Source organism: Erythrolamprus reginae, chromosome 10 (genome assembly GCF_031021105.1).
Source record: "Erythrolamprus reginae isolate rEryReg1 chromosome 10, rEryReg1.hap1, whole genome shotgun sequence".
NCBI lineage: Eukaryota > Metazoa > Chordata > Lepidosauria > Squamata > Dipsadidae > Erythrolamprus > Erythrolamprus reginae.
In genome coordinates, this window is record NC_091959.1 from 37,144,990 (window position 1) to 37,160,333 (window position 15,344).

The window sequence follows — 15,344 nt, forward strand, 5'->3', positions numbered from 1 at the left end:
ATTCCAGAGGGCCGGGGCCGCCACAGAGAATGCTCTTCCCCTGGGTCCCGCCAGACGACATTGTTTCGTCGACGGGACCAGGAGAAGGCCAACTCTGTGGGACCTAACCGGTCGGTGGGATTTGTGCAGCAGAAGGAGGTCCTGTAAGCAATGTTCCCTCTAATATTTTTTTTGGGGGGGGGGCGGAAAAGTATAGTGTCTGAGCGGCAGTCCCTTCGGGACTGGGCGGCACAGAAATAATAAATAAATAAATAATAAACAAACAAACAAATAAAAAACCCACCCTGTTTTGCCTCAGAGAATTTCAAAATAAAATACTGTACTCTGTGTCTATAACAGTGAGCTCATAATAGGGCAACTCTATCAATATCAAAATGCCACTTAAATAGTTGACCTAGTTTCAAACTAGATTTTGATTTTCTTTCTCTCTTCCTTACTCCCATTCTTTTTCTTTTTCTTCCTCTCTTTTTTCTATCTGTTTCTCTCTCTTCCTCTCTCTCTCCTTCCCTCTCACTCTTTCCCTCTCGGCTTCTGGGCAGGTTTGGAAAACTCTGAGTTGATGATGATTTTTAAGTGAGCAATTGCTCACTGCTCAGCTTAGAGGGAACTATGCCCGTAAGTAGTCTAGTCCGATGCCACGAAGGGCTTTATAGGTCATAACCAACACTTTGAATTGTGACCGGAAACTGATCGGCAACCAATGCAACCAAAATTCTTAATATGGCTCTGTCTGAAAGAGGTAGATCTTTGTTATGTAGAATAGACTGGTCCAGGCCATTAACAAAGGTGCAGGCGATGAGTGACCTGGGCCAATGGGATGGCTCATTGACAAATGAGGGCGCTACTAAGAGTGAGTCTTTTTCTGTCAAAAAGCATGTTTCCAGGGATATTCTATATAATATTCTGCCTTTTAAAATATTTCCTAGGTCCTAGGATATTTTATTTTTCTATGAGAGGAGTGGGTGCTAACTTCCTTCAGTATGAACCAGTTGCCTAGCGTCTGAATTTTGATCCCATAATTATAGGGATGCTGCAATGGTCGCAACTCTGAAGTCATGTCACTTTTTTCAGTGCAATTCTAACGTTGGTCACTAACTGAACTGTTGTAAGTCGAGGACTATCTGTAACAGGATTGGTGCCTTGCCATGGAAAATATTTCAGTTTTAATGGATGATCCGAAGAGGAAAATGGCAATGGCACTTAGACTTACATAGTGCTTCACAATGCTTTACAGCCCTCTCTAAGTGGTTTACAGCCTATTGTCTCCAACAATCTGGATCCTCAGTTTACCCATCTGGGAAGATGGAAGGCTGAGTCAACCTTGAGCTGCTCAGTATCGAACTGCAGGCACTGGGAAGAGAGAAGGAAGGGAGGGAGGGAGGGAGGGAGGAAGGAAGGACAATAGCAATAGCACTTAGACTTACATACTGCTTTACAGAGCTTGACAGCCCTAAGTGGTTTAGAGTCAGCCCTTTGCTTCCAATAATCTAGGCCCTCATTTTACCCACCTCGGAAGATGGAAGGCTGAGTCAACCTTGAGCCTGGTGAGATTTGAACTGCCAAACTGTAGTCAGCTGGCAGTAAGCAGAAGTAGCCTACAGTACTGCACACTACAAAGTTAGAAGAGGAAAAAACCATATGCTGCAACGTCCTGCCTGTCAACAACTACAGCTTCAACCATAACAACACAAGAGCACACAACAGATACAAGCTTAATATTAACCGCTCCAAATTGCACAGTAAAAAATACGACTTAAGTAATCGAGTTGTCGAAGCATGGAACTCATTACCGGACTCCGTAGTATCTTCCCCTAACCCACATTTTACCCTCAGACTATCCAGTTGACCTCTCCAGATTCCTAAGAGGTCAGTAAGGTTCGTGCATCCCCTGTCCTATTGTCCCTTCTATACCTCATTTATCGTATCTACTATTCTTCTATTCTATTCTTCTTATACTACTCTCATAATGTCCTTCTATTCTCTAATTGATATATTCGATTCCTAAATTTTCACTTCTATTCTTTCTCTAATATATTTTACTCGAGTATAACCTCTATAACCTTCATTATGTATTGTTATGCATTGGACAAAATAAATAAATAAAATAAATAAATAAAATATGAAAGTCTTTCAGAACAATGTACAGAGATGATGGATTGAAATATAATGCAAACTTCCTTCCTGACTTCTACAGGCAAACTGAGGCATTCACAAGAAACAAACATTTAAATCAATGACAATAGATTATGATCAATTATATTAAGAGTTTTGCCTTTTGGCCACCCACTTGGAATCGATTCACCATCACAATCACCCCATGAATTGGGAAAAGTACTCCCAAAGTCCATTTGCAGGGCCTGTTCCCCGACTTTGCAATGCTGAACTGCATAGTCCATCTTCCATGCCAAAGCAAGCCTAAGCCTCATTTAGCAATCAGATGACCCGGTAGCAAGAAAGCACGATTTCATTTTATTTATTTACTTATTGAGTTGGTCAAACATAAGGTAACAGGTATAAGTATAAACATTAATATGAATACTGTAAATACAGGGTATGAATAAATTGGACAGTAGCTGGCCCCCTTGCTGGGGCCCATTGCTCTTTTCCATCGCCCTTTGCATTGTTTGCTTTAAAAAAATATTATTATTATTTTGTATTCATTAAACATGAAATTCAGTCAACTGATTATTTAAATGTCACAAATACCACAATTATGATTTATTTATTTATTTATTCATTCATTCATTCATTTGTCCAATACACAAATACATAGGAAGAAAAATAGACATGTAGTAATACTGTATATATAAGGGTAAAGTGAACTTAGAGGAGAGGATATATGAAAGAAAGAAAATATATATGATAAGTGAGAGAAAGGAAAGACAATTGGACAGTGCACTTATTATTACTATTATTATTCATTAAACATGAAATTCAGTCAACCGAACATTTAAGTGTCACAAATATTATTGTCCATTATTCTATTTTATTCATTAAACATAAAACTCAGATAACTGAACATATAAGTGTCACAAATACTACTACGACTATTATTATTATTGCTTTTATTCATTAAACATGAAACTCAGTCCACTGAACATTTAAGTGTCACAAATACCACCACCAGAACAATAATAACAATAAAAACAACAATAATAATTATAATAATAGTTTTTATTACATTTAAAACAACAGCGCGGGCGAGGCAGGGAAGAGAAGAGTGCTCCCTTTTCGCGCCATAACGCCCGCGCGTCATCGCACCCCAACGCAGATTGGGAGGGCGGAGCTATCGAAGAAGGCGCGCGCATCGACTCCCTCAGTCGAGCAAAGGCGGGCCCGGGTCTGCGCAGCGAGGGTAGAGAAAAGAGGGAGCCTTGGCGGCGAAGAGCCGTTTCCGAGGCATTCCTACCGCGCAGGCGCGGTCGCGTTACGCCGAGTCCCTCCCGCCTCTCCTCACCACGCCAAACACGCCCGGCCGCTGATTGGCTCTCCCTCGCGCAGCTACGTGCCCGGCGTGCGCGCTCCCCGCCCTCGGCTGCTGCTGCTGATTTGAACGCGCGCGGTTCCGCCATCTTCCCTCGTAGCCCGCCCGCTCGCTTTCACTTAGCAACAGCGGCAGCCGCGAACGGAGGAAGGAAGGAAGCCAAAGGAGAGAACGAGGCGTCTTGAGAAAGGTAACCCGCCCGACGAAGCGAGGGAGGACGGAGGGAGGGGGAAAAAAAAAAAAGGCCGCGGCCGGGCTCGCCCACCTCGCGGGAACGGCCGGGCCGCCTCACTTCTCTTCACCCCACCCCCACCTGGCCAAAAAAAGGGCGGGAAAGTCCCCGCCGCCACCGCGAGGAAAGAAGCCCTAAGGCGCACGCGCGCGGGCCAGGGAGAAGCGGCGGTTGGCGGGAGGCCGTTGGCGGCGGCGATCGGGGGGGGGGGTTTAGAGCGTGAGGAGGGCTTTGTGCGCATGCGCGGGGAGTGAGGCGGCGGGGGGGGAGGGAATGGGCCCTCAAGCGCGGTCCGCTCGCCCTCTCTTTTTTTCGGAGGTGGGTAGGAAAAAAGAGGTTGGGGGGTGGGGGATGCTGGGGGAAAAAAGGGGGGCGCCTTTCTGGGAGGAGGAGTGTCTTTCTTCAATCTCCATGTGGTTTCCCCTTCCTTAAAGGGAGAGGCCTAAAGAAAGGTGGGGCAGGGGCGGTTTTTTTGGGGGGGGGTCTGTCTTCTACCCCCTTCAGACCGTTTACTTATATGTTGAAAGTGCTTTAGGGGGGCTTTTTACTTTGGCGGGGTGTCAAGAAAGGTGGGAGGGGGCGCTCTTCTGCGTTTTTTTCTCCCCCCCCCCGACTTTTTCTTCATTTAGGGAGTCCCAAGAAAGATGGGAAAGTTCCCTTCTTTAAGGGAACATTCTCTTCTGATCCTTTCCCCGGTGTTTTGCAGGGGAGATGTCTAGAAAGGGGAGACCTCCACCCATCCTCAATGTATAAGGGGGATCTAATCAATCAGGGGTTCCCAAGAATTAGGAAGGGGGACTCTCTTCCAGCATCCATACTTTTGCCTTGGGGATGCTGAGAAAAAGAGGAGGACTTTTATGAGACTCTCTTGTGTTCCCCCCATCCAATTTTGTCTTTGGGGGAGATCACAGTAAGGTGGGTTGGGGACCCCCTTGTAAAATCCCTTCTATTCCCCCAGACTTTCCTTTAGGGGACATGCCAAAAAAGGGAAAGGAATATTCTTTTTTGCCCTCCCCCCCACTTGTCTTGGGTGGGGTGCCCAGAAAAATGAGAAGGGGCCCTTCTACTCTTGACTTGCTCCAGACTTTCTCTTTTGGGGGGAGATGCCAAAAAGGGGGGAAGGGGGCCCTTCTCTAAGGGCACTCTCTTTTGCCCTCAGATGCCTACTGCTCCCTGCCCTTTTCACCATGTCTGACAAGCCTCTGGTTGTACAGTTTTTTGTGGAATGTACCTTTATGTGTTTGTTGTTTTTATAAGGGCTGGAGGCAGGGTGGGGGGGGAAGACACAGGCAAAATCTGGGCCAGCCCTCTGCCTGCCTGCTGCCAATTTACTGCTTCCTCCTCGCCCCGGATGGAGAACTGACTCAGCCAGCCACGCGCCTTAGTGCGTCGAGGAGAGGAAGCCGATCATCCGCAGTGCTGCCTTTCCACTCATGCATTGCTCTTTCCCACAGACGCAGCATGGCCGCCCCACAAGGAGAACCCCAAGTGCAGTTTAAGGTAGGGCTGAGTGGCCTCTTTTTCACCTGGATTTTTCTAATTTTCTCCTGGAGGAAACCTGTGTAGCAAGCTGGGCCTCCAGGCTGTCTTTGTTGGTTTGAAAATCCAACAACAAATTTCTTTGTTGGTTTGAAAATTATTTTCTGGCTTGTGCTGATCTCCGTTTTGGGCTGACTGTGTGTTTCTGCTCCCCCCCCCCCTTTCACTTCAAAGAAATGCCTGTTCTCCATGGAATGTAAATTTATTTTAAATCTGCTGAGGGCTGACAGTGTGTGCTTAGAAATTTGATATGGTTTCTTAGAAAACAGCTATGTAAAATACGATCAACTTGATTCTCAAATAGGCTTGTGACTGTATGCCTGTTTTCTTTGTAATGTATTTGAAGGAATTTCTTTTGATGCATTCCTGTTGGAGAGTGAAGGTAGTGCTTTTGATAGATTAATAAACTTTTTTTTAAAGTTGCGATTGAATTTGTAAATATAGAAAATATTATACGTGCTATATGTACTATAATTTTAGTAATATTTCACTATTCTATTCCAAACGGTGGGTGCTTATAATTGAAAAATTGTATAATATATTTCGACTACATAGATCTATGAAATTTTGAACATATTTTGGTTTTTAATTATCAATGCTTTATTTTGAAATAAGCCTGTTTTGGATGAGATAGCTTATGTAAATAGTTTGTAAATACATCTGATTACATTAATTGTAATCTTTGAATGTCTAGCCTAGCAAATTTCATGCCTACAAAAACTAACATCTAACTTTAGTGCTCTGTTACTGTTCTGTAACAATTACAGCATACCAACTTAGGATATATTTCTGTTTTGTAAGATTGATATTGGTAGGAAAAAAATATTAGCATAAGACAATTTTCTTAAAAATCTTTTTTATTTAAAATTTTCAGCTTGTTTTGGTTGGTGATGGTGGCACTGGTAAAACAACATTTGTGAAACGCCACTTGACTGGTGAATTTGAGAAGAAGTATGTAGGTATGTAAACTGTTTTAAGTCATCTAGATACATTAAAATGATTTTGATATTTTATCTTTCAGAGGACCAAATCTAATGTATCTAAAATCTAAAGCTAATAATACAACTATTTTGATTTGATTTGTATCTAAACTGTAACTTAAGTATAAAATGCTAGCTATCTATACATAATTTTTATGATCTGTATATTCTAAGGGTCTAGGAAACTGATGGCGAACGTATGGCACGGGTTCCCCAGGTGACACACAGAGCCATATTTCCTGGCACGCGAGCGGTTGCCCTAGCTTAGCTCCAATGTGCATGTGTGTGCCGGTCAGCTGATTTTTGGCTTGCACAGAGGCTCTGAGGGCATTTTTGGCTTGCAAAGAGCCTGAGGGAAGGGTGTTTTTACCCTCCCCTGGCCCCAGGGAAGCCTTTGGAGCCTGTGGAGGGCAAAACACAAGCCTACTGATCCCAACAGAAGTTGGGAAACAGGCCATTTCTGGCCTATGGGGGAGTTTTTGTCCAGCCCAGGCATTGAGTTATGGGTATGGGCACTCATGCATGCACAATAGTGCGCCCATGCTCTTTCGACACTCAAGGGAAAAAGGTTCACTGTCACTGGTCTAGGATCTCATACAATTTGAGCTGAAAAGACATCTGAGCCATAATTAGCCTTTCATCTCTCATGATTGAGGTGGGTTGAGTGAAAAGAGAAAAAGTGGCCAAACTGCTTGGGTGGGGGAATCTGAAAAATAAAAGCAAATAACTTTTTTAAAAAGTTGCTCATTAAAAATTTGTAGACAAGATGTAGACAGACCCAAGATGGATAAATAACTTAGAAATAATTTTTGAAAGCTTTGTATTGTGCCTTTACATGCAGTGTAGCAACTAACATTTTGTTTTGTTGTAGCTACTCTGGGAGTTGAAGTCCATCCTCTGGTGTTCCACACTAACAGAGGTCCCATTAAATTTAATGTATGGGACACAGCTGGTCAAGAAAAGTTTGGAGGCCTGCGGGATGGTTACTACATTCAAGGTCAGTTAAAAAGTGACAGGAGTGTCTCATGCATTTATCTGAACAAGTATTTGTGAACAGGAAATAAAAGTACTATGCTACTTCAGTCTGAAACTTCAATAATTTAAGCATTCCCATTTCTGTTTTTTATCAAAATTTTCATTATATTTATGTTAAAAGATGATAATTTAAGATTTATTAACTGAGCACCCTATATTTTGAAACTTCATGTGAAACTACCTCAAAATGAATCTGCGTTAATGTTAGGATTTTGTTGAAGTAACAAACGTTTGGAACTGTTTTTATATAAAAATTGCTTTAATATTAGAACTGTAAATTGTGCTGCTTCTACCCCCTTGACTAATATTGCCCATGGATTTACCTTTTAGCTCAATGTGCCATCATAATGTTCGATGTAACATCAAGGGTTACATACAAAAATGTACCTAACTGGCATAGAGATCTGGTACGAGTTTGTGAGAACATCCCCATAGTTTTGTGTGGCAACAAAGTGGATATCAAGGACAGGAAAGTCAAAGCAAAGTCCATTGTCTTTCACAGGAAGAAGAACCTGCAGGTAAGAAGAAAGCATCTCTTCTAGCTCACAAATGTTGATGTGAGCTACCCTAGATAAGGAAATGTCTGCAAGAAAACAAATAAGCCCAGAAAGCACCAGGGACCCTCCCTCCTTACCAAATGTAACTTTTGCAGCTTTCGTTCTCTGTAGTGCTGGGTTTTTATTCAACAAACCTATTAGTGAAGTGCTGCTTGTGGTGTGGTGGGAGAGCCCTCTTTCCTTTTTATAGATTATGTAATGTGATTGAAGCAAAATAATAATAACCATACTTAATTTATGCAGGTGTTTCATTACATAGTTAGGTAACATCACAGCTAGCATAGCCATTGTGTTACCTGCTTTGATAATGAAAGGTTTGCAAGAAAACTAGCTCAGTGAATATCAAAGACCCCCCCACAGTTCAACCCTGAGCTAAAGATATTCTGTTCTATCAATGTTTTATTTAGTTCACAATGATACCTGAAGTGATTTTTCTCTTTGAATCTGCTCGCTCTGAACTCTTAATTCCAATAAAAGTAGGCACCTATCTTAGGAGGGTGATAGAAAGATTTTAAATGTCAAGTGAGTGAAGTACATCTTCTCAGAACTCAAACCTCAAATGTACAGTAAGAGTTGGAACAGTTGCCTGCAGAGGATAACATACCTCAAACTCTGCTAACTCAAGTTTCTTCTCTAACTTTTGCATTTAGTACTATGACATTTCAGCCAAGAGTAACTACAACTTCGAGAAGCCCTTTCTTTGGCTGGCAAGAAAGCTCATTGGAGATCCCAACCTGGAGTTCGTTGCCATGCCTGCTCTTGCGCCCCCGGAAGTTGTTATGGATCCGACCTTGGCAGCACAGTATGAGCAAGATTTACAGGTAATCCTTTTTAAAAAGGCTATGGCAAACTCTCTGTGGCCTGGACATTTTTCCAGAGCCTTTGACCCTTCCTTTTCCCATCTTCCAGATTGCTCAGACCACCGCACTGCCAGATGAAGATGACGACCTGTGAGGGAGACGAAGCTGGAGCCCAGCGTCAGAAGTCTAGTTTTATAGGCAACTGTCCTGTGATGTCAGTGGTGCAGCGTGTTTGCCACTTTAGAACATGTGCTTTAATCTTTGGGATGCTGAAAGAGAGAATGGGGTTTGGCGTGTGAATGAGGCAGTTAAAATGAAATTCCTTCGGGTTTTTTGGACCTTCATATTTAGCTGTTTTGGACTGCAAATTTACTCCACATTTGAGTTACAAATCTGACTGCTGCAGTCTCATCACAGTATTCAGTGGTAAATCTTGTTTGTTACTGTCATTCCCATTTCTTTTTGTTTAGATCATAATAAAGTTGTATTTCAAGTACCCAATCAAACGGCTCTTTCAAAGGATAATCATTTGGAGCAAGGTTTGGAAGGTTTAAAAAAACCCCACTCAAACCACTTCCCTTTAAAAGATTTCTCCACACAGGTGTAGTAACTGAAGTTCGGCATCTAAATTTTAAGCCTAAATGAATTTTTGAGCCTAAGGCTCATTTTGGTTCAGACTAAATGTATTGTTGTGGAAGATTCAAAGTGTACAACAGATGCCGCTCTCTGGGTTTCTAGATTTGAGGCAAATCACAACGCTAGATGAAATTATGAAAGGGGCTGCTTCAGTCAGATTAATTTTTGAGAAACATTTTTAGGTCTAAAGAGGGTTGCGGTTGCTATGTCCTCACAATCGGGAGGCTGTGAGTTTGATCCTAGGTAGAGGCAGATATTTCTCGGCACAATGAGAATATATCTGCTGAACCAAACCACATTAATGACAGGAGGGGCAGCGGGCCAGTAAACAGTTCATTCAGTTTCCCAGATTCCAGTCCACAAGAAATTATGGGGTCATTAAAAGAAAATGATTCTTAGTTCTGAACACGCTTTTCTTCTATCTTGGTGACTGCCTGCAACCACCAAGCCCTACCTGACATGCTGCTAATTGTTAATATCTAGTTAAAAGGTGAGGGTGCATTTTCTTAAGGCTGATTAATCACTAAATGCTATGCCCTCCAATGTCTTCATTCTGGAAAGGAAGGATAACAGCAGACTAACATTTCAGGCTAGAGAAGCTACTGCCGGCCCTGGAAATAAATTTAGAGATCCTGCTGAGGATTGGGGGCCTCACAGTATGCCAGCAACTCCTCATTTTGAACATTTTTTAAAAAACGGATCTTTATGAGCACCGAGGCAAAAGCATAGATGTGCAGCATTGTGAGCTTAATGTGATTGTCTTCCATAGATGTTGGACTAAACCAGTGGTTCTCAACTGGGGGTTGGGACCCCTTTGGGGGTCGATTGACCATTTCAGGGGGTCGCCTGAAACCCTAGGAAAAGACAAATTTCCCCTGGTATTAGGAACTAAAACTTCTATTCTGGCATCTTGGAACATATTTTTACAATCTGACCAATCAGATGTTTACAGTGGGGGCGTCTCTCTGACCTTCCTGCCAATCAGCTCAAAGCTCTGTTGAGAGAATTGGTGCTAGACTTATGGCTGGGGGTCACCACAACACGAACTGTATTAAGGGGTTGTGGCCTTAGAAAGATTGAGAACCACTGGACTAAACGGATCAGGTAGGACCACATCTTCAGCACCTGGAGCAGAAATGAGGAGCCTATTCTTGGCTAGGCGATTGCCTAATATTTTTTGTAAGAGGAGGGTTGCAGATATAGAAGTTGAGTGTGTACCGCCATAATCTAGGAGTCTTGTGGATTTCCTGCTGTCTTATTTATTTGATTTTTTTATGCCGCTCTTCTCCTTAGACTCAGGGCGGCTTAGAACATGTTAGCAATAGCACTTTTTAACAGAGCCAGCATATTGCCCCCACAATCCGGGCATAAAAGCTGCAGGCTCACTGATTGCAAATACAATTTTGAGACCAAACTTCGTTTGCTAAAGAGGAACAGGCTTTCACTGCCTGTTATAGCAACCCAGTTGCCTTAGTTGAACAGCTGTGGTTAGGATTCTGGTTGTAGGTGAAAAAAACCAGCAGCATATCTGACTTGAACCAGGCAGAAGAAAGCAAGTTTAACTTGCTTCCAATTCATCTCACCTTCCAAGAAAATGCATAAATGTGTCCTATGTTTTAATATCACAGGCAACAGGACCCTAGTCTGGCTTGGCTCAAACTTGATGTCATTTCAGACTGAAACTTTTAGTCCACAAAATAACAGGTTAGGGGTTTAGCTGAAGCTGTGTGTCTAGTGCATGGCTCTGCATCTTGCATTACCTGAAATGCAATTATTGGTGAAACAGCAAGATATAAATTATTTTGTAAGAAAACAAAACTTAAGCCGAGGGAAAATGGTTGTGTCTCAAATAAGAATGTACAGGAAAAAAATTATTTCGGTTAGAGAAGCAGAGAGGACGCATTGGCCACTTATCAAATTGTTCTCCCATTTATAGTGGATTCTGTTTTAAGGGATTGAAATTATTGACCCTGTCCCTCCTCCCAATGGTTATTGTTCACTCATAAATTGGTCTTAAACTCACAGAAATGGGGTAGAATTTCAGGTAAACTTCATATGTTTTTAAAGACGGGGTCTAAAAGAATGAGTTTAAAAGTCAGACTATCTCTTCCTAATAAGGTAGGAAACGTGATTTTTATGTCCTGAAAATGGGACTTTTCCATTTCAACCATTAGATACAGCAACCTCTAATATTTTGTGAAGTGACCCACAGTTGTGTCAGTTAAAAGCAACATTTAGTGAGAGATGGTGGAATAGTTATTTACTTTCTTGGATGATCTAAATTACTTCTCCAGTGGCTCCAGGCAGCTTTAAGAGCGAATAAAAACATACCTACCAATAAAGTATAAGCCAGAACAGCAGCATTAAAAGGTCTGGGGAAATAAATCTTGTTTTTGAGCCCTTTCCTAAGCTTAAGTAAAATATTTGCTTCCTGTCATTGTAATTCATTCCAAAATAAGGATCCTACCAAAGAGAAAGGTGAATTGGACCCAGGTATCCCAGATATCCATGTATGCATTGATATAAAAACATCTATATATTTAGGTTTCATCTGTGTGACGTTATCTCTTCCTTCGTATATCACAAGGACCCAAGACCCATTGAGTTCATATGTAATGTCTAAATCAACATTTCTCAACCTTGGCTACAGCATGCTGGCTGAGGAAATTGGAAGTTGAGATCCATCCAAGTTAGATGGGAAATTCCGAGCATTAATGTCCAACCATCCTCAAGTGGCCATGGTTGAGAAGCCTTGGTCTAAACTCTCCTGAACTGAGTCCACAAAGACATCACAAACTCAATGTCACAAATACCAGATTTCTGCTCTCCTGTAAAGTAAAAAAACACCCCAAATTTTGAAGTCTTGCTGTCCACCATTCCTTCTTGATGGCCGCCTTCTAACATTTCAAGTTGGAAATCTCCAGTTGGAGCCACCAAACTTAATGGTGATTCAGCTTTCTTTGGATTCTGGGATTAGTATTTTTTACATCATGAATTGAAAGTCAATCCTCCTTGAGCTAATGGATCCTGCACACCTCCCTCAAGCCATTGTATTCATTGTAGAAGCCAATCATTTCCCCCACTGTTTGCTCCGCGTGCATCACTGCCTGGGTCAACTAACAGAAGGAATGGTTTATGGGGCAAGAGTGGCTTGGGCCCTCTTCACAAGTACAGTGGTACCTCTACCTAAGAACGCCTGTACTTAAGAACTTTTCTAGAGAAGAACCGGGTGTTCAAGATTTTTTTGCCTCTTCTTAAGAACCATTTTCTACTTAAGAACCCGAGCCTGGAAAAATTTCCCAGGAAATTTGAAAGTGGCATGAAGGCCCGGCCAGTTTCCTGCCATTCTCCCTGGGTTTCTCTGGCACAGTGTATGGGAGGCAGCTTTGCGTCGGGTGTATAGGAGGTGCGTGCTCGCTGCCTCAGGGTCCCTTTTTTAAAAAAAAAGCCTTAAAAGTTTTGGATTTTTTTTTTATTTACCTCAAATTCCTTCAGCAGCAACTGTCCTCTTCCTCCTCTTCCTCCTCCTCCCACCCAAATTCCAAGATTTTATTTCTTTCCCAATTAGTTTGCACGTATTATTTGCTTTGACATTGATTCTTATGGGAAAAATTGCTTCCACTTACAAACTTTTCTACTTAAGAACCTGGTCACCGAACGAGTTAAGTTCTTAAGTAGAGATACCACTGTACTGTGAAGACCACACGGTGGTGCTGTCCTTCCACTCAAGCATTATGCACTCAGTTGCAGCACAAATACTTTTAGCTAATTTGAGTTGCCCTATTCCACAGCCCCAGGTGGCTGATAACGTCCAATCTTAAATAGAATTACAAAATAACGGGTTGGAAGACATCTTGTAAGTCTTCTAGTCCAATCCTTATATTATCTCGGACAAATGGTTGTCTGGTATCTTCTTGAAAATCTCCAGTGATGGAGCACCCATAACTTCTGAAGGCGACCCTTTCCTCTGTTCTCGCTGTCAGGAAATTTGTCCTTAGTTCTCAATTGGATCTCTCTTTGTTAAGCTTATCTTCTCTCTATTCTGCGCATCTGATAAAGATATTTCTCTCCATTGATTTATGAAAAGAATTCCCCTCCCTCTATCCCAAAACTTCCCAAATGTAATTTATGCATCAAGGTAACATTTTGTGCATCACACACCACTGCTAATGATTGCATCTATGATTCCAATGCTTCTGGACAACAATTTTATTGATAATTGAACCCCTCTTCACTTTTAACCTGCAATTTACTTCCCTTGTACTCCAGGACAGGATTTACTCAGTGCATTGCTTGAACAAGCCTCCTTTGGCTCCATCCTATCAATCCTAACTTGCAGACCATGGTGAATGTATTCACACCGTTGGGTAAATCAGGTGATCAACCAAAGCAAAAGAATTTGCAATTTCTTGCTGTGCAAAACATGGTGAAAGTGTTTCAAACTGGCTGGGAACATTAGATAAAAGCTTCCAATTAATACAGATTCTTCTTAATGAAGTCTGACATATAAGCAATTAGCATAGATTAATCATTAAGAACACCAAAAGCAAAACCCACAGTATTATTAAACAGAAGCTTACACCAGCCAATGCTTATCACACAGCAGCTTGCCAAATAGATTTTTCCTTCCTGTCTTATCATTAATAGAGGGTAGAATCGCGATTATGTGAAGCTCTAGAATTGCTTTACAAAGTATTGGTAAGACCACAGTTGGGATACCACATACATAGAAACATAGAAGATTGACATAGAATAAAAAGACCTCATGGTCCATCTAGTCTGCCCTTATACTATTTTGTGTATTTTATCTTAGGATGGATACATATGTTTATCCCAGGCATGTTTAAATTCAGTTACTGTGGATTTACCAACCACGTCTGCTGGAAGTTTGTTCCAAGGATCTACTACTCTCAGTAAAATAAATATTTTCTCATGTTGCCTCCAACTAACCTCAGATTGTGTCCCCTTGTTCTTGTGTTCACTTTCCTATTAAAAACACTTCCCTCCTGAACCTTATTTAACCCTTTAACATATTTAAATGTTTCGATCATGTCCCCCCTTTAAATATTATAGTGATCCAATTTTGATCACTATAATATTAAAAAAAAAGGTTGAGAGTGCAGAGAAGAGCAACAACGATTGAGGGATTGGAGGCTAAAACAAGGATGTCAAACTCAGTTCCATTGAGGACCACATTAGGGTTTTGTTTGATCCCAGGGGGGCAGGGCAGACCCAGTTTCATGTCACTTTTGTAGGGATGCCTATGGTGGCCCCAGTGCTCTGCCAGTGAAAATAATAGCATTTAGATTTATATGCTGCTTCATAGTGCTTTTTACAGCCCTCTCTAAGCGGTTTACAGAATCAGCCTCTTGCCCCCAACAATCTGGATCCACATTTTACCTAATACGGAAGGATGGAAGGCAGAGTGAATGTTGAGCCAGTGGTGAGATTTGAACTGCTGAAGTACAGCTAGCAGTTAGCTGAAATAGCTGCACTCTGCGCCCCCGGCTCTCAGGCTACTGAGCTCTATTTTTGGCTATGATGGTCTCCTGCAACCCTCTGCCAATGAAAATGGAGCTCAGGAGGGCTGTGTGCGCCCCCTGAGTTCTGTTTTTGCTGATAGAAGCACCACAGGCCAGTCCTTTGTTGTTTCCGGGCAGCCCTGTAGACCAGTGTAAAGCACTCCGCTTGCTTGATCCAGGCCCCAGGCTTTGAGTTTGAAACCCATGGGCTAAAACATGAAGAACAGGAACTGGGCATGGCTAGCAGTGTTGGGTTCTAAATTACTTCGCTTGCTGGTTCGATCCCTCCGCTGTGTTGGCGAGCCCATGCGCATGTGCAATAATGAAAAATCTGAAAAAACTAAAATTACATTAAAAAAAAATAAAGCCAAAAAACAGATGGTGACTGGATGTTCAGGGCCAGAACTCAGCTTCTGCACATGCTCAGAAGGAATTTTTAATTATTATTTTTTTAAAATCAATTTAAAAAATCAAAAAAAGATGGCGGCACCCACTGACCAGCACCGACCAATTAGTGACATTATCGTGATGTCACCAGCGGGTCGCTACCAGTTCAGGC

At 42.0% G+C, this 15,344-nt stretch overlaps 1 protein-coding gene across 2 annotated transcripts; it reads left to right on the forward strand.

Annotated features, from left to right (window-relative positions):
- Positions 1 to 3,322: 3,322 nt before the first annotated feature.
- On the forward strand, positions 3,323 to 9,133 carry RAN (RAN, member RAS oncogene family). Of its 2 annotated transcripts, none has more exons than XM_070762543.1 (7): positions 3,323 to 3,674; positions 5,171 to 5,216; positions 6,130 to 6,214; positions 7,107 to 7,232; positions 7,601 to 7,788; positions 8,478 to 8,648; positions 8,737 to 9,133. In XM_070762543.1, the coding sequence occupies exons 2-7, from the start codon at positions 5,178 to 5,180 to the stop codon at positions 8,779 to 8,781; spliced, it is 654 nt and encodes a 217-aa protein (XP_070618644.1). In that variant the 5' UTR covers positions 3,323 to 3,674; positions 5,171 to 5,177; the 3' UTR covers positions 8,782 to 9,133. The 2 variants fall into 2 exon arrangements, with proteins under 2 accessions (XP_070618644.1, XP_070618645.1); XM_070762544.1 differs by lacking the exon at positions 3,323 to 3,674 and adding an exon at positions 3,960 to 4,034.
- Positions 9,134 to 15,344: the final 6,211 nt, after the last annotated feature.

What these genes read in the sequence shown, in the direction of transcription:
- RAN (XM_070762543.1), top strand. Translation starts at nt 5,178, where the DNA reads ATGGCCGCCCCACAAGGAGAACCCCAAGTGCAGTTTAAG. An exon ending in AACCCCAAGTGCAGTTTAAG is followed by an intron (nt 5,217 to 6,129) that starts GTAGGGCTGAGT and finishes TAAAATTTTCAG; the next exon opens with CTTGTTTTGGTTGGTGATGG. An exon ending in ATTTGAGAAGAAGTATGTAG is followed by an intron (nt 6,215 to 7,106) that starts GTATGTAAACTG and finishes GTTTTGTTGTAG; the next exon opens with CTACTCTGGGAGTTGAAGTC.